Consider the following 22,500-nt stretch of genomic DNA (forward strand, 5'->3'; position numbering starts at 1 on the left):
CCACGAGGGATCTGGATAATTAACAGCGTACCATATCACCATGTTCATATGTTCATGGGGGGCATATGTATCGTTGACCCGCCGATGGACACTTTCCTACCACCCCATACTCAGGCACGGGTTTCTACCGATATGGCATAAGATGAAGCTCACGTGTAGACAGAAGTATTGGCTCTGGAAATATCACATTACCTATGTATGTGGGAGTTGTGGTCAGCTTTGACCCCCTCCACAAGTCGTTTCCATGTTTTTCCACACTGATGACGGTGACATTGCAGAAAGGAGGAATGTAAGTCACAATATTGGAAATAATAGTAGTAATGATGTTGTGCGGAGAAGGTCGGCCTAAGAAGGTATACTGAGCGCCGTTAGTAGTGTCGGCAACTAGCGGCGGTAGCGGTTTCGGTAGCTCTTTACAACTGATCATATACCTAACCCCCTTCTAACTTAGCGGCCTCTAGTGTCCTGTCCTGACAAACTCAATGCCCAGGGAGAAGGTAGGTACCGTTTCCAGGTAGGTAGCACCTACAACGGCTTTCAAGGGCATAGCGGCATAGCAGTGGCCAAAGCGTCGGGAATCTATACCTAGCCTAAATCTCTTTTTTTTCTTCATCTCTACTTTTTTAACCTTGAATTCAAGATTAATTAATCCCGTCACATTTCAACAACAAACTTACACAAATCTGGGGGGATCGATCGTAGGATCTAACATTCGCTCCACTAAGGCACGATCAGAAGGACGCCTAATAATACAATGATGGCATCCAAGCGTGGAATCCGAATACGTGGTGAATGAATAGTCGAATACTAACCATGAGCTCGTTCTCGCACATGTCAAAACACAAAACAACTTACCTGTTGACAACGGGCTTGCTTTTTCCGCCTGGTGCTATTTTTTCCCCATTTCCCTTTCGCGCTCCGGTCCTCTCCCATCTCCTCAGCGAACTATAGTACGCGTACCTAGGTAATGGCCCTTCACATTGGTTAAGAAATACTCCGGGCAGCAACAGAGCTGCACCATAGGTTGGGCTTTTGCCCTCGTGCGACGCTTTCCTGCCCAATCTAGTCAGATAGTCCTCCTTGGAGAGTCACCGCTATTCGTCCACCAGGACGTCCCCTGTAATAAGTCAGACTATTACCCCTTCAGAAGCTGCAATCTTTGGGCAACAAGACGACAAGCACCGAACAAAAGCCCTCCTAGTTCCCTCAGCTGCCCAATGGTGCCCTACCGTGATTGGGCTGCAATAACCAATCACCGCCCTCCTTTTATCCCGCTGCTCGATCGGACAGCCTGCTCTGTATTATTATCATGGTCTATCATGGTCTATCTTGGGTTCGGAGAGGGCAATTCCCATCTAACGCCTGCATTATAGGCAGGGTGTTCCTGGACATCTGTGGTAACTCTTTTTGAACTGCCATCTGGCTTACACTTCTATCAAACTACTTTTTTGTTGGCCGATCTTGACTCGTTTGAGTTTGGCGACTCATCCAGCCCCGTCTCGAACCGGTCGTAGACGCCCGAGACGGCACCTGTGCCCCCATCCCTAAACTGGATTCGCAACAACGCCTGCTGTTCGCCTTGGACTTGGGACTACGTTACAGCCCCAGAGTTTGAGTTAGAGCTGGGGCCGACTCCCCCTGATATTGGATATTGGTTTTCTAGGAAGTGCCTTGCTCGGCGCGCGGCTCCATCCCAAAACCTCGTTGCTGGCACCTCCTCGGTGGCAAATTTCCGACTCAGATTATCATACCATAAAGTGTGCCCTTCTCGGCCCTTAGAAAGCTTACACGGAGAACTCATTCCAGGGCTTGTCTTCCTTTGGTAAAAGGTGAAAGAAAGATATCCCACATTTGCCCTGCTTGCCTGAAAGGTTTCATCTATTCTGGAGCATGCGATCTTCCTATCGCATCCGGGTATATGTTGTCCCCCGAGGTTGCTACCGAATCCGTCGAGCTACTTGACTGCCAGTTTCTTTTCCCGGTCAGCAGCAGCGCAACCACTATTCACCGCTCCAAAACCGAGCCAGTCCATTCTGCAGAGGACATCGACCGTGGATCCTTAGGACCCAGACTTAGAATCCGTGTTAAACAGGGTAACTCAGGGGCCCTATCTCCGGGATAGCCAGGTGTATCTTCCTCCGGGGAATTTTACTTCTACGGGGACTAGTGCAGTTTCTATTTCATCTCATACCCTTCTCTCCGTCCCACCGGCCGTTTCTTCTCCCATCTCCCCAGAGAGAACTGTAAGGATATGGCCCAGCAAGAAATAGCATACAGAACTTCTGTCATGTCGAACGGACCTTGGAACTCCTCGCGCAGGTGCGGATCATTGAATCTAGTTTTGTCGGTCTGTTTTTGTTGCGGTCGAGCTGACTTCCCTCAAGCGTCATGTATAGTAACAGTTCGTATCCAGTTAGCACGCGTGAGAATGGATACTCGAGCTCAAGGTAAGAACAAATGAGAAAAAATCCCCCCTCGTTTGTAAAACCACAGGAATTTTAACACTGCCTTTCGAAGCGTGATATACTCGTCCGGGTCCGGTTCAGCGTACAGTTCATCCGCCAGTACGTCGTTAGTGGGGACCAGTGGTCCAGTCGGCCGGCATCAATCCACGTACCCTTCATCGCCGGTATACATCTCGAGATCGCAATCTGGGCCGTATGGAACTGCTTCCGGGGCAGCGTATGGCTCGTACAATAGCACGGGTTCGCAAGGTTGGGATGCACCAGGCAGATACTCCCCAACGGACTCAGTTGATGACATTATTACGCCTCCCAGTCTGTCAGATTATGGTATGGACAACAATAGCGGAGGCCCCGCGCCGACGGGAAAGTCAAAGAATGGTAGCAAGGGTCGTCCTCAGAGGCGACCTTCGAACCGGGATGAATTCGATGGACCACATCAGTTTCTAGCGAGACCTCCTCCAGACTATGTGGCGATGCAGGAGAGGGAGTTGCCACATCTCCCAACCAATCTTTTGGTGCAAGAGCAGGATAGTGTCCTGACTCAAGTCAACGATCGACTCTCGCAGTGCGCGTTCGACTTTGTTGCAAAATACCAATTTCCGATTCCTCTGACCCAGGATATGAGACCAGTTGAGAGACCCCAAGATAGAGAATGGACCGAATGGGTTTACTTACTAAAGCGTCTTGCGACGAAGAGGAGAATACCCGCCCGGGTACTTTATAACGGACAAATCAAGCAATTTGTAACCATTTTGGAGAATTCTTTGGAGATGCGACATGCTGCCAAGCATCAGTCGCGCCCGTTGAAGGATGACCGTAACATACTTCAATTGATCAGTGCCGGTATCCAGGTTGCGAAAATCCTCAAGGACGCAGCCGCAATGGACTACCTGGACAGACTATACGTTTCGACCGAACAACAGATCCAGGAACGAAGTGCCGCAGCGTCGGCACGGTTCCGCTGACTGGAAAAAAATAAAACGCCATTGGAACACAGCCGATGGTAACAACGTTTTTCTTCTCGGGGCTTTTCAGCGAACGAGATTCAGCCCCCAGGGGCAGCGGGGGAGCATTCTGGCTCGCCCCCAAATAATATATATGTTAACCAAAGATACATACATATGTATGTACGAAACCGCGTATATGTGGGATGGAAACGAGTCACGATTTCCCTTTTTTTCTCGTCGTGTTCGACAGCATGGAACGGGTGGAGGCAGTGTTCGTGTTTCGAGGCGTGATACGGTAAATGTTCTTTTGGTTCTGATCTGGGGCGGGCAAATTCGATTTCACGAGGGCGGGATAGATTTGTCTCATTTTCGAGCGAGCAGCGAACGGATAGGCAGACAAATGAGACGGGCAAAGCAAGCAAAGAAGGGTGTGGTTGATGTATTGTTACTTTTTCATTATTCTAACGCGACCAGGGCAGATGGATTTCCTGGATTTTCTATCAAACGATCTACCAAATTTTCCCATGTACCCGGGTGGTGGTTTTGGGCGGCCAAATCAGAAAATTGCCTTAGTTGGGATTGGACACATAGTCAATGTTGGGCATGAAGCATGAGAAACTTGGGTTGAAGAGGTCGCGCATCTTCTGCGTCAGCTCCCGCCCAACTATTCTTATGTGCGTGAGTACAACACCACCATAATACAATTTGGGCGCAAACCCCCGCAGTTTATTGCCAGCCGTCCGCAGCCTCTTTCTCTCTCTTTTTCTTTTCTCCGCACGGGATCGAGTATTCAAGGCTACTGACATCAATGGCGGTGATGTCCAATCTCATAGCCCAAGATTCGGCAGGCTTTATGAACGGGAGTTCCCGCACCCCTTGAGCGACGAGATCGGGAAAACATATTGGGGGGCAAGGCTTTCTGGTCCCTTTTTTATCTAGATAAATCTCAAGGGAATCCCACCTACATCTTGTTCCACCCCCATTATCCTACCTTCGTCCTTTTTTCACAGCTGGTGTTGCACATATGTATGTATGTAAAGTAAGTGGATTTACTCCCTTTACCGTGGCGTTCACGCTATTGGTTGGGATCTACATAGCCGTAGGATCGATACCGAAAACCAAAATGGGTATAGTGCGTTATATTCATGTTACAGCCCTGTTGCTGTCGGTCATCCAATCGAGTCTAGTTTTCGGTGGCGGAGCTGTCTCTTTGGGGCACCTTTAAACAACTCAGGACCCATTCAGCTCGTCCCGGCCGCTTCTGACGTCCCTGATAATGGAATTCTGGGGTGTCTCCTTCGGCTAATCCGTCACCGAGCCTCTTCGTTTAGGAAACTTAGAACACAACAATTCAATACCATCCCCAAGAAGTGTACCGGCGATTCCCACCCCTTTATGCTTCTTCGCATCTCGAACCCGTTGTTTGCTCGGTTAGCAATTATTTAGTAGTACAAACCCCACGGCAAACAAAAAAAATTTCAGCATTATCGTGGACTCCGAAACCCCCATCCGAAGGTACGGTCGCTCAAGTAGGAGTTAGATTTTCAGGTCGCTTCTCATAAATAGCTGGGTAAACGAAAATCCCGTGCCTTTCTTCGACGTGTTTCTACCGCAGCGACGCAATCGCCATCATGGCTTCCGTCGCATCGGCCTCTCCATCATCCAGTTTTCATCACGTAGAATCTGGCGATGACTCGGACTCGTGGCAGTATGTAGAGTCCAACCCGGCCTCCGTTGGTTTCATGCCTAGCCCGGCCAGCTCCAGTATGAATAGCTGGGGGATAGTCGGTTATCCTAACCAGGTCCAAACCTCTCCTGTTGCTATGTCTCCTTTGCAGTTGGACCACGATCAGGCTCGTACATCAGCGCCTCCTACTTCGTACCCGGACCACGGAACTGAAGCTTCCATGATGGCTTCCGCGGGTGTCGATAGCCAATTGATGCCATCCTTTGATGACCAACAGTACATGGCTGGACAGGAGTTACTATTCAACGAACCACTTACTGGTGAGTTGCACCATGAGAACTCCACGTCTCTCATGATTGAATTGAATTATAGATGATTTTAATATGAATTGCTATAGATATGGATATGACACAATATTATTCTACATTCCAGGGCAACATGCCCGATATACCGGGATTGGGTGGGTTCGAGATAGCACCCCAACCCGTCGACCTTGGCATCCCGCAACAGTTCCGAAACGATAGCGATGTCCCGCCATGGGCGCCGATGAACTTGAAGAATGAAGACTTCTCTCCCGTCGTCGCGGACGAAGCCAATAGCTTTGCATCGCAGTCCCCACAGCGATCTCCGTCGCATAGCTCTCTCCACTCGAGCCCTAGATCCCCTTACGTCAAGTCGGAACCCAGCAAGAATGCTAGTCCCATACGTAAGGTTAGGAGTGGTGGCTATAAGGTTGAGAAGAAGAAGTCGGAGTCGTCAAGCAAGTTCGTTATTATGACCCCGAATTTGATTAACCAGCAGTCGGGAAAACCAAACCCATTCGAATGTTTCGAGGCTATGCGAACTACCCAGAGGGGACGCAAAGGACCGTTGGCGCATGATACCAAGGAGAGCGCTCTACAGGTCAGAAGATTAGGTGCATGCTTCTGCTGCCACAGGTATATACTTTCCCTTCCCCTATTCCTTACTAATAGATAAGTGGCTAACCCTTTTCACCTATAGCCGTAAGGTCAAGTGCGACAAAGAGCGACCATGCAAGAACTGTAAGAAGCTCACGGCGCAAGTCCCCCAAATCATGTGCTGGCAGTTCGGAGACTTCCTTCCGGTACTATTCCCCGACTTCATCCGGGGTCACTTTAAGAAGGACCAGATCGCAAGCTTCATCAGCGAGCATGTGGAGACATTCCGGCCCAACAACGGGGCTGAGCTCGCATGCTCCGTTGAACTCTTCTCCGGCGCTCGCTTCGGCTCGACCCTAACCCTGCCCGCTAGTTTCTTCACTCCTAGGTCGCCTGAGATCCTTCAACATTGGCACATGAACATGGGTAACAACCAGATGGACCTTCAGTCCAGGGGTGCAGTGCCTATCGGCATCGACCCAGATAACGCTACCCAGAGAGAGGAGCTTAAGAAGAGGGCCCGCGAGTACATCCAGAACCTCACGTCGGAGCCTATGTATGCCGAGCAAGTCACCGACGCTATTCGCACGACCCAGCTGCCGCGAAAAGTCTTGACTATCGTTCAGCGCTATGCGCAGCGCTCCGAGGTAAGAAGCCCCATCCATTTGCCTATGTACTTGAGCTAACTAATATCAATCCAGTCCTCACAATCATCCATGGTCAAGCGCGCACTATCCATCTACGTAAACCACTACGTCCTAACCCGCCAACTCTGCCTAACCAACGCCACAATCCTCAACCTACGCGACACCAACCTAGTCCCCCAAAACAACCCCTGGGTAACCACACGCGTGCTAAACCGACAAGTGAAAGCCGTCCTCGACGAAATGCTCCTCCGCGAAATGCAACTCCTCTTCGACGGCTTCTCCAAATCCCTCAAACCCAAGCTCCGCCGGGAATGGGCGCCCTGCCTCGCCGCCTTTCTAGTTCTCTGCTTATTCATGGAGACTGTGGAAACAGCCGCAGACACGTTCGTAATCTCGCAGAACGAGATTTCGATTCGCAATCGCTCGAAGCCGGAGTATAGACGGGACTTTGCGCTTGCGCTGTGCCGCGATATTGATAATATGCCGTTTAAACAGTTTGCGTACCAGTTCCACCAGATCTACCAGACGCATACGCGGGATACCGGCGCGAAGGCGTTTAACCCCCTCGCGGATGGGAATTTGGCGCAGATGGCGGAGCTGGATGACCCGGCTGCGGAGATGGTGGCTGAGTTGAAGGAGTTGTTGCAGGGTGATAGCTGTAAGTCCCTTTGTCCCTTATTTGCACTTCACATTTCCTTTTTTAGTCAGTACACGAAGCTAATATGATTTGATATGCAGGGCATGAACTAGACTTCCTCGTCGCAGACCCCATTCTACCTAACCAGGAGGGTCACCCATTCCCCCGCGACGTGTCGCTGAACTACACAGGCCGCCTCGTAGCGAGGTTCCTGCTATCCTTTACGGATGAGAGGTATCTATTTGACGGGCAATACTAAGCCCATTTCTTACCAATTTATTTTCTATTTACTCATTTGAGTAATTATCTATATGTATATATATAGACCACTTCAGACTTGTATATATGATACGAATCAGGGTCGGGAAACGGTGGCAGCGGCAGCGGACTATGAAATATGTATTTTAATACCCTGGGTTGATGAGGCTATGTAACGGAAATGATATAGACAGATATATGAACAATTATTACGGTCTGTTATGAAATCATTACGATCCTACTTGATTGAGCATGTTGTGAAAATGTAGTTGATACTATACAGCGTCGAGTGCCTGAACGAGAGCGCTGTAAATGGCGTTTATGGCGTGTCAGTTTAGTGAACTTGTCAGCTTCAATTAGAGGGTACACTACCTGAACCAGCTGAGACACCACGCGGGTTGGCGACGACCAAAGCCCAGGCATAGGCCCTGTAGTTGCGTTCCCCAGCGTGTAATCCTTCAGTGGATTGTTGAGTACAGAGTCGGTCTAACCGTAGATTCGGCATCCCCCACTGTTGCAATCATTCCTTGCCCACTCTTATAGCGGACTACCATTCCTTCGGCCAGATGCTAGCTAGTTCCCAAGGCCACAGATATTGACGTTTAGAGAGCTACCTAGGTACGTAGGACTTGATAGTTCTAAAGGTCGACCGAAACACGTGTAAATGAGCATCCAATTGCAAGGCATACAAGTCCGGCAAATTCGCCCAAATATGCCTATTTGCCCACCGAGTAGACAGCCCATCCATTAGAGCTATTGGCACCTCGGTGGAAAAACTTGGCTACAATAAACTACAGCGGGCAATTGCACGTGGAATGGGATAGCCAATTAGATATCCAAAAATATCAACGTCACAATCGTCTACCTACCTCTTAGGCATTCAACTTACCTCCTACTTACGTAATTGAGATGCTGCGACGTGACGCGATGCGATGCGGGGAGACCGGTCCGCGTAAATGTTGAAGAGGAATCCGTATCGGGGTAATAGCTAGTATATAGGCTACGAAATCCATCGTTCATCAGAAGTGGAAGGAGACTAGAACGATGAGCCCATCCGGCACTTGAGCGGCGCGTAGCTACGAGAGTAAGTAAGGCTTGCTAGGATTTAGATCTTGAAGATCGGCCAGTTGCTCGGGGTGTAAGCTCAGCCTCAAGATCGGCAATACCGCCGAAGCTGACGCCATGATGAAGAGTGAGAACCCAAATCCTCTCTGTACGACTTTTGTGTAGCTCTAGGTAGGCTGGGCGATATTGTAAATGCATATGTCGTACCAGTAGCTATGATGAAAAGGCCGATTGACGTTACCTTCTAAGTAATTAGTCCACCAAGTTATAGCACGTTGTTAAATCGATAGGAGACGAAGAGATTACCTAGTTGAAGGGAATACAGCATACAAATACGGGAGGGTGACGCCGATGTTCATGCGATTCCCAACAAGGAAGGCGGGCTGTCTCAGGCCCCTGAAAGAAACCCCTGCAGAGGTCAGCATTAACCCCCAGCTCGCTGTCGCTCATCTACCCCAATTACGTTGACCTCAACCAGGTCATGGAGCATAGAGAAGCCGGGCGTAGCATCATGGACGGGAGATTAGCTTGAAGAAGTGTATATCTATATAAAGGAGATGGAAGACCCTTTTGATGTTGTGCTTAGTAGATTGGGTCAGTCCACAAGCATAGCGGCCATCTCGACTCTTGACCTAGGTTGAAAAAGTTACCTATCTTCAAGATGTCTGTCCGAAAGAGTCTCGCCGCCACAGGAATGGCCTTATTGTTGGCCACTTCCACTCCGGTTGTGAATGGTAGCCCTATCGCGCATCTTCTCAAGCTTTTCACTCGGGACCCACCAACGGCATTACCTGAGAAAGCCACTGCCAATGATAAGAAGTGAGCTCTGAGTCTGATTTCCATACAAAATAATGTGTAGAGACTAATCAGTAATAGGTGGCAACCGGCGATGGACTTCGACACCGATGGGTGCTACAACACGCCGGCTATCGGCGCGGACGGCACCATAAACCCAGGCCTTGACCATGAGAACACTGGTCTTGCCGAGGACTGCCACGACCTCTCAGATCTCCAGAATAACAACGTATACTCGCGCGCGCGGTGTAATAACGGGTGGTGCGCGTACCTATACGACTACTACTTTGAGAAGGATGTTGCGATTCCCAACATCCCTCTGGACCCAGGCCACCGCAACGATTGGGAACATATCGTTGTGTTCGTACAAAATGATGAGGCTAAGGTTGTTGCTGCGTCGCAACATGGCGGGTACGAAGTTAAGAATGCTAGCGATGTCCGGTGGGACGGCACACACCCTAAGATGGTCTACAACAAGGACGGTCTTGGTACACATGATTTCCGGTTTGCGAATGCGGATGACGATAACATCGAGAACGATACTGGAGCGTGGTTCTATGGCGCGTTGATCTCTTACAATGGCTTCCCGAGCACTGACCTCCGAGATAAACTTGTCGCGTATGACTTCGGCAGCGCCAGTATTGCTTTCAAGGACGCAAGTTTCCAAGGCAATTTAGATAAGGCTCGTAGTGACTTAGTATCAGGTTTCGATACTGGCGTCGATGACGGGTCACCTGGAACCCCATGAGCAGGCGGCGGTATCAAGATGAGGTCATGAATAAATGTGTATATAATCAATATTAAGCATATAAATCAACTGTACTCAAAACTATTGGAATAGATGTAATGGTGTATGTCCTCATTAGTCCTGCTACCGCACTCAACTCTACGGCAGCAGGGTGGATTGGACTGGCTGTCTAGGCCTTTGGTTCTTTCTCCCACATCGAACGATAATAAAGAAGTTGACACTCCTGCGCATTGAAGAGTCGCGAGAGGTAGGCAATTTGTGGGTTGCAGCAAAAATGAGCTGCGTCTCGAATATTGTCGAGATTGAGAAGGTCGGGACACTTGTCTACCCTCTATAGAAATGAAGAAAAGAAAAAAAGATATAGATATCATCGAGCAAACAGCTACTTGATGCTTATTCTTACGAGAATCCGTAGTCAGAATAATTGGTATAACATGTCTTGCTTAGGCGTATTGTCCGGTTTCATGTCGAAACTGGTTGTTGAAGAGTTTAAAAAATTAGAAGATTTCCCACAGCGAAAATAATTTTAATGGCTGGAAGCGGGACGGACCCATACCTCTCTAGTCACATGACTTAGGAACAAATCCTTTTTGTATGAGCGTCAAATTCTCACTCTTTCAGATTCTTTTCTCTTTTTCTTAATTACACTTTTAAAACATCGCACGATTAATCAACCGATTTTCAATTCGCCCACTTACTATCGGTCATATTTGCGTGCTAGAGCGATTCGTGATTGTTGCCAATCTCTCTTTTTTTCCGTGGTGCTTATCCTTCGATGTATCACATTTTGGCGGCACACGTATATACGTTCATCTTTGTTCCTGAATCTTAGTCCTGTCAAACGTATTCTGGGTTACGTCACTGATAATAGATGTTGAACTAACTCAATGGATGCTTGCGTTGGCATGTTTCATTGAAGACACTAAACCCCTAGTCATCAGGGTAGCACTTTGAGTCGGCAACTGAGTCTTGATCATCGATTATCGTAGTTTGTAAATGATAGCGAAGGCCGGTAGCTTACTTGCTAAAGCCGATAGTATCGAAGCTTCTACTGAGAATATGAACGTGTACCCTAGATGCGTCTTAGTTCCCACTACCTACCTAGGTATAGGTGTCTGTAGCCACCCGTAGACCGGGTTAGGTCTCTATCTTGTAAGGGCCAGAAGGCCACTATTGCTTGGTGGTAAATTTTATACCGGGCTTAATTTCCAGCCCCATTTTACCCCGTCCCGTCTTCGCAGCATTGCGAATTATCGCGTGCCCACCAGAGTCAATGCCCATTTCACCTCTGATACACCTACAACCACAAATAAGGACATAATGGGTATCATTAGGACGGCATTATTGACGGGTGTCTATGGAGTGACCGGAGGTGTAGCCAGCGTAGGTGCTGGAATGGCTTATCTAGCTGCGACGACCACCCTCGTCGACCTCACTAAGAGCGATTCCATGTTCCATTCGAAGACATACGCCAAGTATAATCCGAAGGACAACCCAGCGCATCAGGATGTTGTTTTCAAGCGCATACCTCTAAGCAAACTCCGGCCCGGGCTACGCAACGATGAGAAAGCCCTCACCCTCGAATTCTGCCGTGGCGTGTGGAGTCGTTGGGGTATGTCGACTCTTGTTACACACGCCTTACAGTGGTAAACTGACAAATACAGGATTCTGGCCGCAGAGTAAGTACCATGAGCGGTACGATAAACCACCCGGATCGGAGAATTATCTGTGGCACACCTCAGACTTAGCTCTCGCCAAGTACGAAACAGGTTTGAAATTCTCAAATCACTTCGAGGTGGTCAACAACGAAGGCAACGAAATTATTGTCCGTTGTGGTGGATCGCCAATGGAATCCGGATTAAGGAATTCGGACGGTCTAGTTGTCATCAGCGCAAAGATCGACCAGCAGGCCCAACAAGCTGAGCTCATCCTCAAGTCTGCCTTATATAACAGCGCTGGGTCTTTCGCTGAGGGACAAGGCCACCCTGTTCCGCCTAAGATCGTGTTCGCGCATCGATGGTACGTTCGTATGTTGGTGCAGAGTGCTGTTAAAAACATTAAGGCATAATGCGCTTGGACGTGGCTGGTTTGAAGTTAGACAGTACGGGGTTTCTTTGTAGATATCAGGATGGATAGAAATATTCGATTTATACCCTATTTTATGCTCGTCCTTCGTTTGACTTGAGCGATTTGGATATAATGGTGGAATGAATTGGTCAAGCAATACACTACATTGATTCTAGAGTAAAATTCTTACGAAGCCATTCATCATCATAATTTTGTCCCAATTGCTATACTGTCATTATGATTTATAATGTCAGTATATCAATCACTAATCCAAGCATTTAATTCTTCCATACTATTACTATTTCATGATATGCTTCTCACTGCCTCACATCCGTTGCTAGATTGTGTAACCGTACTCTATGATCTTAATCCCTCATCGCAGTTATTACCTATAGCGCATTTTATCTTTCATATAGACATATTCTAAGTAATAACTTTTAGCTTCAATAATAAAATCGCCAATCACTAGTAAGAATACAGGAAACAGAACAAAAACCCCGGGCCACGGCACCTTCTAAAAGAGGAAATGATCACACCAATGGACCCTAGTGGGTCGTGAGAGGTTTTAGTTAGCTGGTTAACACCCCCAAAGCACCAAAGCACCTTCTCTCAGTAAATAGCGTCGCATTGTATTCCCCGCATCTTCTTTTTTTTTTACTACGACTAGCAGGCCTAGTAGTACATAACTAATACATATATTCCATTGGGTAGGCACGAAGCCGACCTTCCCTTACCTGGGCTCTTGTTTTCGAGTGTTTACCCAAGCTAAGCTCCGCCGGCTACCTTCCTCCTTCTGTCCACCCCTTTGACACGCGAGTCGCGATTCTACCTTTCCTCTAAAACACCGCATCGCGACAAAGCGAAACGAAAATAACCATCATAAACACCGACACGACTTCGAAAAACAACCGCCAAAATGGTAACAACACGCTCCGCCAGCAAAGCCGCCAGCTCCCCACCCCCGTCCACCAAATCCCCCTCCATCCGCCCATGGACACACACACCCTCACACCTAACACTCCTCTGGTTCGCCATCTCCCTGCCCCTAGTAATCTGGGACTCAGGCTACGTCCTCCTGCGCCCTCTAACCATGGAAGGCGGTTCCCTCCACTGGCCATTATACGTGCCCTACAAACTCTACGGTGAAGTCGACCACGTATACGGATGGAAAGCGTTCCGCGCAAAAAGCGGTTTCACATCCGCCCAGGGACTGTTGAATGTAGTGGAGACGGGCATGTATTTCGTGTATCTGTATGTATACTTTACGGCGGGGAAGAGGCAGAGCGGTGTTTCGACGAAGACGCTTTCCGGGCGCTCGGCGGCTGTTGCGTTGCTTTTTGCGTTTAGTGCTGCGGTTATGACGTTGAGTAAGACGGTGCTTTATTGTGAGTATACTTCATGGTGGTTTATATGGGAAAGGGGAGAGATGCTAATAAGGGTTGTGTGAATAGGGCTTCAGGAGTATTACTCTGGTTTCGACAACATCGGCCATAACAAATTCGGAGACCTCGTTCTTTTGTGGATTATTCCCAAGTACGTTACTTATCCGTCCACGAATAAACTGTAGAGAAGGCTAATCGTGAAACAGCGGCTTATGGATCGTATTTCCCACGTACATGGTCTATGTCATGGGAAGCGAGATCATAGAAGGATTGGCGACGGCGTCGACTGGTGCGGCGATCAAGTCCGAATAAACGAATAATCAATTGACGATGTGGGTTCAGCGAGAGAGGAAGCCACTGTAAAATGTCTACATCGGAGCGAGGGCGTAAAGCGGACATGACGGCAATGACGAGACATGATTCTTCGCAGTAATATCATACGAAGTATTTAACTGTAAATCACGAAGTTGAATATAATATGTCAATTCATAATTCTAAGCCACATAGTTAGACATTGACGTCAGCATCCTCTAGACAGTGACGTACGAAGCCTCTAAACACCATCCAATACAATCACCTACTCTCAAAGGTCCGAACGCCTGACCCCTAATTCTAGTGGGTATCATCCATCACAAAAGAAACTTTGCGGACCAGTCCAGCATATCCCTCCTAACCGTGCATAGCCAAACTGGACCTAACCTTCCTCACTCCATGTGCTTGGGTCGGCATTTGTACTTCCGTACTAAACTCCGTCAGCCCACCTAGATCATTATACTGCTCCCACTCTGGTTGTACATCATTTGCTGGGCTCCAACTTGAAGCTTTAACTTCCATAACGGCCTTCACGTATTCCCACGCGGTGGGCGCTTTCGGCATCGGCATTTCGATCTGCGGTGCCGCGCTATGTACCTTCCGGATATGTAAAGGCCAGGGCTCGGTGAAGAAACGGCGACGGTTTCGCGGATTGCTCCCGCCGTCGACGCTACGGGATCGCCGCCGAATTAATCCGCATGATACGGCTTCTTCTCGCAGAAGCTTCCGGTGAGTACCAGTGGATGCTGATCCGGTACGATACCGAGCTGGTGCTGTTTTGTGTTGATTATTAGGTAGACATGCAGCAGTCTCAGTCGGGCTCTCGCAAACGGATGTATCTGTTGTCTTCGTAGCACTCTCCTCATCTTCGTCTCCATCCTCTTGGTCAGACCTCCTTAGATCAGAATTACTAGAGTAGCGAGAAGGCGACGCGGATATCGTGCCTTCTTCTGCGATTATCGAGGCGCGTATACCTGGTGGCCTGATGTCTTCGAACTCAGTGTTAATGTTGTTTATGCCGTTCCCATAGCCCCGGACAACAATTTCATGGTACTGCCCCTGGTTATGATGGACTGATTGTACCGTCTTGTCCGGTTGCGGTTTTGTAAGTCTGGTCGCCGATGGACGTCGGGTCGTCAAACTTCGGGACAGGCTCCGAGTCAGGCTTCCCTTCCAGCTTGCAGCTCTACGCAGTCGCGAACTCCCTCCATCTTTCACTTCATTACTATTGTCGTCGCGATGTGTGATAGCGAAGTAATCTATATCCGGTTTGATCTCGAAGCTGTGTTGATGAGATGGAGACGATGCTCTCGTCGAGTCTTGTCTCATTGCTGATGTAGAAACGCTCCTGATAATGTGATCCGTCTGCCTTCGAACAAGACTATGTACAGGCCGCTCTTCATCCCACGGAGGCAGATCAGCAGTGGAGATGCAGAGGTGATAAGGAGCACCGTCAGCATCATCAACTTCAGGTGGAACTTCTGTAGCTTGTCGGAGCGCCTGGTAGGTTACGTATATCAAAATCCAGCGTACCTTCCTACCGTCTATAGGGCCCAGATTTTCTAACTTGTCTGCCTTGGTGGGCAAGTAGGCTAAGTCTTGTTCGAATCCACGGTATACCCTCACTAATCCATTCTTCATGAGGTCAACCCTTGGGTTCGTAGCACTTAACATCGCCGCATTCATCATTTCGCGCCGCTTTCTATCCGATTTTATTTGCTTCCCCAACCAAGCAAGTTTGGTATTGCTCTCTTGGAATACCTTTGGGAGCAGCGGGAGTGGATGGAACAGGGGTTTGAACTCATGTTTCGCATCGAACGATTGAATACACTGCAACGTACAAATCCCTCCTTGCGCCAAGAAAGGGCTGTTCTGGGTAGTGTCGAATGTCTCGTCAACTAGATAATGGAAGAGGGCTTCGAAATCAGCTCTCATCGTCCTGAAAATGTCCACCTCGAATATAGTCGCTCGAGAATCAGTTGACGGAGGCGGGTAAGAGCCAAATTTTGCTGTGTAAAAATCGACAAGCAGGTTTCGGAATCGTTCGAGATGTGCTCGAGCACCGGCGTATAATCCAAAGTTGGCTTCCGACAACTCACAACGTAGAAAATTCTCTACCATGGTGGCGCTCTGTCCCAGTCTAAGATTCAACTCAACTCGAGCACATCGAATGAGTTTCCGGCTCGCAGGAGACACAAGCTGCTCACGTTAGAATACTCTTAATTGAGGCGATAGAGCGTGTACACAAACCTGATATTCAGGGGCAATGAGCAATTGATCGCTCATACCACAACAATGTGCAAAGGCGTTAATATAGAGATCTTTTAGTTGGAAAACCTCCGCAAGGCGTAGGATGGCTATGGCGTGAGTTGGATTGTTCTTAAAGTTAAGATAGCCCTCTTCGTCCAGATAACTCGTCAAGTCCTGAACATTGTCTACGTCTGCCGTGCGAAATTCATACATGCTATGCACGAGACCAATGAGAGCGGTCCCTAAATTCTCTCCGACCATAGACCTTCGAAACACATAAGCAATGAAATTTCGGGTTGCTAAATGGTATTTATACGATTGTTGTTTGTCTGATCGAGAAGGTGCTGGGATGAAGAGCTCGATACGGCTACGTCTTGCCGGATCACTGTTGTCGTGCCGGACATGGCCTGTTGGTGTTCTGATATTTCGACCCATGAACCTATCAATGAAGGGATAACAGTTCCCCTCCAGAAGACCAGAAAAGGGGACTTTGAAAGCAGGCCCTCTGCGGCTCTGTCCCTGGCCGTAGAGATGGATGTAGCAATTTCCATCGCGATACCATAATTCAGGGTCCTATGCTAGACCCGTAAGCATCCAGCAAGGCCAGGGCCGTGGGAATGTATGTAACGTACCCTCTTTAAGTTATCCCAAACATTACTTGACATCGAGGCACCATCGTATCTAACGACACTAGATCTACGAGATGGACGCATCTCTACAGATTTATCAGACTTTTTCGTCTTCCAGCCTCGCGAACGATTCGAAACACCGTTGTAAAGGGACAGTTCCCGTGTGAAGGGTCTGTTGTCCATATGGTGTATGGAACGGTCGAGGGTGGGACGAGGACAAGTGCTTGCGTCGGCCATTGTGTAAGGCTCGCGCCTGTCTTTGGAAATCGGCCCCCAAAGCTCAGACTCATTAACTAATAGAGTCGAAATTCCCGACACCCAAAAGTTTACTTCAAACTCTTAGATTCTCAGGACCTATCACACAGATCGGATTGTGAAGTGCCGCTTCTTTCGTTAGGTCATAGCTGTGACATTAATTGTTTGAAATGGACCGAGCACTGCAAGACGTGTGCGTCTGAAGACGCATGCGTCGAACGGTTCGAATTCCATAAAGTTAATAAGGCCAGAGGGCAGCCCTTGGGCATACATCTACATCCTCCACGTAAGCTCAAGCATCTCGACTCCCTATCCTTATGTATACCAAGGTAATTTATTTGCCTCGGGGACCTAAAACATCTGCAGGTTGTACTAGTGCGAACCGTGATGTTGAGCGGAACCCGCTATCACCATGCTAACCGCAGTCTATTGACGATCCGTCATACGCCACTATCTGTACCGGAATGCCGGGTACTGCATTCCTAAATAGTCGAGTACTGGTAGTTAGTAGATTGCTGTGAAACGAATGTCCTTGCGACATCATCTCTTTGTGATGCGCCTGTAAACTTGTCATACCCAGAGAAATATATTTAGGAGATCAGCAGCCGAGCGAGCCTGTAGATTATGTTATGAAGCGAGAGTTGACCGTCTGGAAGACCAAAATGCTGTATGCATTTCTCGGCGCCCAATATCCTCGATCGATTTCTATAACCTTATCTGTTAGAGTAATTGATCAAAGGAAGACGAAGATGAATCATGAGATGTAACTTTAATTGTTGTATTTCGCTTGGGGTTTTCTCTATATGTCAATGAATTAGAATAGCTTATGCTCTAGTTTTGAGGGTACTAGATTGAGCCTTTGCTTTTATGTGTGCTGCAGAATCAAGTTGAGTTGACTTTGATCGTTAGCTAGCTCAGCGCCATCTACACAGGCGCTACAGTCGATTTGTGTACGATTTGTACTCTCGAATTATTTAAATCGTAGGCCTTCGATGGCAATTTGACGCTGTTGACGATTAATAGTATTCTAGAACACCACGTAAGTAGCATGATCTTCCAACAAGTCGTAAACTATGGAATCGTTCCAACTCGGGGAAGTGTCCGTTGAATGCTAGATAGAGCGGATATCAGCCCTGTATGGACCTAACTCTTGACTCACCTAGCCAGCTAATCCGGCTCAACTTCTTTTAGCTGCTAAAAAAAACTAGATGGTAGAAGCCTCGGGATGGGCTTTGTCATACTAGAACGCTAGCAAAGTGCTAGATAAAAGACGTTCCTGAATGTGGTCTTCACTTGAATCTAGTCAGGCACCATAGTGAAATCGCCAAGGAACTTCTAGAAAGTCTAGAATTTGCTCAAAATGAACTCTACCAATTCATCTTGTGCCTGAGAGAATAATAGAAGAGATGAGCCGAGTCAATCGCTGAGGTTTCGCATTCGCACTCAAACAAGATGCCGAATTCGAATAATTATGTAGTTGTACAAGAGTTCATTTTATGGCGGCTGACTGATGGAAGAGAGATGGTGAAATGATCACTTATCGATAGAGCCCCACCAACAGAGTAGCTGATATAATCATATAGCTTTGTTAATTGCACATCATTATACACAGAAAACGGAGAAGCTCGTCAATTAAGCTCCGAGCTACTGAAAGTTCCAACGCCTTTGTAAACGCGCTGCCACGTCAAGCAGCCAGCAAATTCTGTTTCATTCTGTCTAACAACTTTGAGTTCGTTTATAATCGCCTCAGTTTTGGTCAGATCGCCAGATTCCTGTTGACAATTACTTTACGTACGGCTGAAATATGCCGCCCCGAGAGGTCTAAATGGCATCGTTCGCTCCTTATACATATATCCAATGTCCATGTTACGATTCGACAAACCGCAGCCGTCCGGTTGACGATGCGCCCTCTCCTACCTCCCAAGAAATACCAGACGATGATGATAACCAGACATTCGACCCTCGCGCGCCTCGCTCGAATTATAGCTTGTACCCACTAGATTATCTGCTGTATTGCGATGTGTGTTCCCAGATTCGCTGCCCTCGCTGTGTCGCAGAGGAAATTGCTACTATTTATTGCCCGAACTGTCTTTTTGAAGTGGGAAGTAGTAGTCTTAAGACAGAAGGCAATAGGTATGTGCTGGACCTTTTTAGGTTCGGACTATTAAATTGTTGACGTGGTTTATAGATGTACACGTAGTTGTTTCCAGTGTCCAATATGTATAGGACCGCTCGCCGTACAATCCCTCGAATCGGCGCCCGAACCCTCGCTCTTGAGCGCCGAGAGCGCAGCCACACCAACTCCCTCGGGACCCTGGATACTAGCCTGTTCCTACTGCAACTGGAATTCATCTGAGATCGGCGTCAAGTTCGACAAACCGCAAGGCATCTTTTCGCAACTCGCGAAACTTCGTCATGGCGAGGATCACTCTAGACATGCCGTAACAAGCGGGGATGATGTCTCTTCTAAAAAGAGCGACGCGCCCGACACGACCAAAGCTCGGTTTGCGGCTTTAAAGAACTTCTACAATGCTCAAAACAACAACCTGAATTCGACAGGCGGGGTGGGTGGTCTAACCGGTATGGGAGACTACGGTTTTAACTCGCCAGGAGCACTCTCGCGCATTATGAACCTGTATTCCGGGAACAACATTGGCGGGGGGCTTAAACAAAAGGCTAAGGCGAGCATGATGCGAGAGGCCGAGACCGCAAATGAGGGTTTCCGGCTCAGTGATCTAGACGAGAGCGTCGCAATGTCAAAATTGCGACGCGACGGGTGGGACGGTACGGTAACCAGCGACCAGGTGAAATCGCAAGTCGAAGAAGGCGCGCGATTCGCCGACGAGCTTTGGCCGATCCCATATCTACTCCGTACAAAGCGGTCGAAGCGATGTCCCGTATGTCGACACATTATCAGCAAGCCCGAGTCCAAGGTTAGCAATACACGGTGGCGCATTCGGCTCGTGGCCAACAATTATATCCCCTCTATCTCCATCAAATCGCTCCACAACCCCTTCTCCGCTTCTGTCAGCGCACCACCAGTTGCCACAGCTTTGAACAATGGGGGGTTCCTAAAGCCATTTCAACCTACACAGTTTCTGCTTACTTTTAAGAACCCGATTTTCGACGAGGTCAAAGTCACGCTTGCGACACCGGCTACTACGCCCGGCCGTTTTGCGTCTAAGGTCACGGTATTGTGTCCGCAATTCCACATCGATGCTAATACTGATACCGACATGTACCTCGACGACGTGCTAAAAGATGGTGAAAAAGATAGTCGTCGGGGACGAAGAGGCGACGAAGGTACAACGCACCAAGCAGAGGCGGGTAAAATATGGGAGCGGGGACGGAACTGGGTCACTATTGTGGTAGAAGTTATCCCCGCATCACTCCGCATAGAAGAGCCACCCGCACTGCTCAGAAAAGAGGGAGACCCGGACCCAGACCTAAGCCCATTGAAGGAGGACGAAGATGTGTTGGAGATACCCATGTTTGTACGATTGGAATGGGAGGGAGACGTGTCACAGGATCAGGTAGGCAGTAACACGGCCGGCAAGGAAAAGGACGCGAGGGAGAAGAAAGAATTGGCGTACTGGTGCGCCATTGGCGTTGGTCGGATCAGTCAGGAATAGACTAATAAACATCTACGATACCCCCACGTACACGAACAAATCTGACTTGATCTAAGTGAATTCACGAAAGAGTAAAGCGGTTCATTAATTTGTTTGTGATTTGCCTTCATAAAAACCAGCTTGTCAATTTGAGTACAAGCTATCTAGACGCCGTGCCAGTAATGTTTTTTTGGCTCACCAGATTTGCCATGCTGTCATTACCGAATGAAAGACGAATCAGATGCCAAACTTCCCCCTAACCAGACCGGACCAGCCCAGATGATGATATCAACCCTGCTTAAAACTCAGCAGCGCCGGACTGAGGGAACTCGAAGGTGACGGTTCGGCCCGTCAGACGGCGGTAGACCTCAGAGTAGGTGTCTAAACGGTAGTCAACACCACCACGCTCCTTCTCGTCAAGAATGACCTTGAGGAGCTTGCTGTTGTCCTCCTTGGTTCGTAGACGCTTGCCGACGATCTCGACGGGGTAGACTAGATCGCTTAGGATAGCATCGTGGACAGCGGTCAGAGTTCGCGAACGGGGTCGCTTCTGCTTAAGGGTGTTGCGAGAGCGGGCAGATCGCTTGGGTCGCGGGAGGATACGGCGCGAGGCGAGGATCAGGACGTGGCGGTCAGAGAATTTCTTCTCAAGCTCACGGGTGAGTCTATAATTCCATTAGAAGCTGCAACTTAGTATTTAATTGAGTGGGATCTATTATAACTTACCGCTGTTGGACTCGGTGGAAGCCCTGTAGGGAAGGGACGGGGACAAAGATGACAATAGCCTTCTTGCCGTGGCCAACTTCGATCTAATTAAGACCCAAAAGTCAGCAGGCGAGCTCCAGGACACATCAAAATAAGTATTGTGTTCCTTGGACCGCTTCCCGTCCTATTCCATTGATATTGATATTGCTAAATATATTCCTATGCTCTTCATATCGAACTCGTAACAGTTGCGACAACCGTAGACAAGTCGTTTGTAGCAAAGAATTGCACGATCGAATCGAGGAATAGGGGTTTATTTGAAGCGATCCCAGGTGTCGGAAAGGAATTTATTCATTGGTTTCTCACCTCTCGGGCAGAGACGAACTGCAGGGGTCGGAGGGCAGCCTTGAGGTCGGCGGTGTTCGTCTCGAGGTCGTAAAGAGCACCAGCAATGCTGGTCTCGAGCTCCGACGGGTTCTGGCGCGACGGGCTGTTAGGCGCGATCTTGTTGAGAGAGGCACTCATGATTGCGGCTTTTGTTGTTTCTCAAATGGAATAATGTCGCAAAGGAGTGTGGGATTGGGCGGGTTGGTGGTTAGGAATTGAAGTCGCGAGGTGTTGAAAGTTGTGGCTCGTGCTGGTCAAGAAATTTCACAAAATTGTTTCGGAGTGGGAATTGCCAAAATTCAATTTGGCAAGGGTTTGTGCGCTATTGTGCACGGTCCACCAAGGGCTTTGGGAAGCGACCTCTAGATTTTCTCAAAACAGAGATCCACTGTGGATTTACTTCGGTCCCGAGATGATTATGTAATTCCATCTAGATGTAACCTTAGTGGAACTTAAAATTGTGAAGGGATCATGTGACCTTCCTATCATGACTTGCACAAGTGCTCGGCCCCTCAGCTTACAGCTTAAGGCTTACCTGCAATGTAATTATCATGAACACAACTTCATTCCACCTCTCTAACTTACAACCAACAGTGTAACAATAGTGGTCGTTCTCGATCCCGCCTCAGTCCTATACTATTAACTTGTGTCATTTTTTTGCTATAGGCACTTGACTCTTTGTCTCTAATTCTAAGACAACCCATCCATAATGTTCAGTCTAGTCAAGCCATGACAAATCTTCAAAGTGCTGATC

General features: G+C 48.4%; 9 protein-coding genes across 9 annotated transcripts; 6 read left to right on the forward strand and 3 right to left on the reverse strand.

The window, feature by feature from the left end:
- The first annotated feature begins 2,026 nt into the window (after positions 1 to 2,026).
- F4822DRAFT_26078 (uncharacterized protein) lies at positions 2,027 to 3,640 on the forward strand. The gene is made up of 3 exons (XM_051454567.1): positions 2,027 to 2,319; positions 2,385 to 2,447; positions 2,518 to 3,640. The coding sequence occupies exons 1-3, from the start codon at positions 2,252 to 2,254 to the stop codon at positions 3,428 to 3,430; spliced, it is 1,044 nt and encodes a 347-aa protein (XP_051319577.1). The 5' UTR covers positions 2,027 to 2,251; the 3' UTR covers positions 3,431 to 3,640.
- Positions 3,641 to 4,840: 1,200 nt separating this feature from the next.
- Positions 4,841 to 7,606, forward strand: F4822DRAFT_26106 (uncharacterized protein). Its single transcript, XM_051454570.1, has 5 exons — positions 4,841 to 5,419; positions 5,497 to 6,037; positions 6,102 to 6,645; positions 6,700 to 7,303; positions 7,384 to 7,606. Exons 1-5 carry the CDS (start codon positions 5,044 to 5,046, stop codon positions 7,539 to 7,541), a joined length of 2,223 nt encoding a protein of 740 aa, XP_051319578.1. The 5' UTR covers positions 4,841 to 5,043; the 3' UTR covers positions 7,542 to 7,606.
- Positions 7,607 to 8,825: 1,219 nt separating this feature from the next.
- Positions 8,826 to 10,186, forward strand: F4822DRAFT_386014 (NPP1-domain-containing protein). Its single transcript, XM_051456663.1, has 2 exons — positions 8,826 to 9,424; positions 9,482 to 10,186. The coding sequence occupies exons 1-2, from the start codon at positions 9,267 to 9,269 to the stop codon at positions 10,146 to 10,148; spliced, it is 825 nt and encodes a 274-aa protein (XP_051319579.1). The 5' UTR covers positions 8,826 to 9,266; the 3' UTR covers positions 10,149 to 10,186.
- On the reverse strand, positions 10,187 to 10,626 carry F4822DRAFT_386015 (uncharacterized protein). Its single transcript, XM_051456664.1, has one exon. It carries the CDS (start codon positions 10,517 to 10,519, stop codon positions 10,214 to 10,216), a length of 306 nt encoding a protein of 101 aa, XP_051319580.1. The 5' UTR covers positions 10,520 to 10,626; the 3' UTR covers positions 10,187 to 10,213.
- Positions 10,627 to 10,804: 178 nt separating this feature from the next.
- On the forward strand, positions 10,805 to 12,422 carry F4822DRAFT_386016 (uncharacterized protein). The gene is made up of 2 exons (XM_051456665.1): positions 10,805 to 11,760; positions 11,813 to 12,422. The coding sequence occupies exons 1-2, from the start codon at positions 11,469 to 11,471 to the stop codon at positions 12,214 to 12,216; spliced, it is 696 nt and encodes a 231-aa protein (XP_051319581.1). The 5' UTR covers positions 10,805 to 11,468; the 3' UTR covers positions 12,217 to 12,422.
- F4822DRAFT_386022 (uncharacterized protein) lies at positions 12,401 to 14,063 on the forward strand. The gene is made up of 3 exons (XM_051456666.1): positions 12,401 to 13,600; positions 13,667 to 13,748; positions 13,804 to 14,063. Exons 1-3 carry the CDS (start codon positions 13,132 to 13,134, stop codon positions 13,907 to 13,909), a joined length of 657 nt encoding a protein of 218 aa, XP_051319582.1. The 5' UTR covers positions 12,401 to 13,131; the 3' UTR covers positions 13,910 to 14,063.
- A 68-nt stretch (positions 14,064 to 14,131) lies between these two features.
- On the reverse strand, positions 14,132 to 17,241 carry F4822DRAFT_26379 (uncharacterized protein). The gene is made up of 3 exons (XM_051454616.1): positions 16,792 to 17,241; positions 16,160 to 16,732; positions 14,132 to 16,108 (listed from the first exon to the last, which is right to left on the reverse strand). Exons 1-3 carry the CDS (start codon positions 17,023 to 17,025, stop codon positions 14,267 to 14,269), a joined length of 2,649 nt encoding a protein of 882 aa, XP_051319583.1. The 5' UTR covers positions 17,026 to 17,241; the 3' UTR covers positions 14,132 to 14,266.
- A 1,428-nt stretch (positions 17,242 to 18,669) lies between these two features.
- Positions 18,670 to 20,738, forward strand: F4822DRAFT_386025 (uncharacterized protein). Its single transcript, XM_051456667.1, has 2 exons — positions 18,670 to 19,176; positions 19,232 to 20,738. Exons 1-2 carry the CDS (start codon positions 18,869 to 18,871, stop codon positions 20,673 to 20,675), a joined length of 1,752 nt encoding a protein of 583 aa, XP_051319584.1. The 5' UTR covers positions 18,670 to 18,868; the 3' UTR covers positions 20,676 to 20,738.
- F4822DRAFT_386027 (40S ribosomal protein S7) lies at positions 20,739 to 22,024 on the reverse strand. The gene is made up of 3 exons (XM_051456668.1): positions 21,726 to 22,024; positions 21,381 to 21,463; positions 20,739 to 21,319 (listed from the first exon to the last, which is right to left on the reverse strand). The coding sequence occupies exons 1-3, from the start codon at positions 21,882 to 21,884 to the stop codon at positions 20,953 to 20,955; spliced, it is 609 nt and encodes a 202-aa protein (XP_051319585.1). The 5' UTR covers positions 21,885 to 22,024; the 3' UTR covers positions 20,739 to 20,952.
- Between the last annotated feature and the right edge of the window lie 476 nt (positions 22,025 to 22,500).

The sequence above is a fragment of the Hypoxylon trugodes genome (assembly GCF_022578975.1).
Source record: "Hypoxylon trugodes strain CBS 135444 unplaced genomic scaffold F4822scaffold_1, whole genome shotgun sequence".
Lineage (NCBI taxonomy): Eukaryota > Fungi > Ascomycota > Sordariomycetes > Xylariales > Hypoxylaceae > Hypoxylon > Hypoxylon trugodes.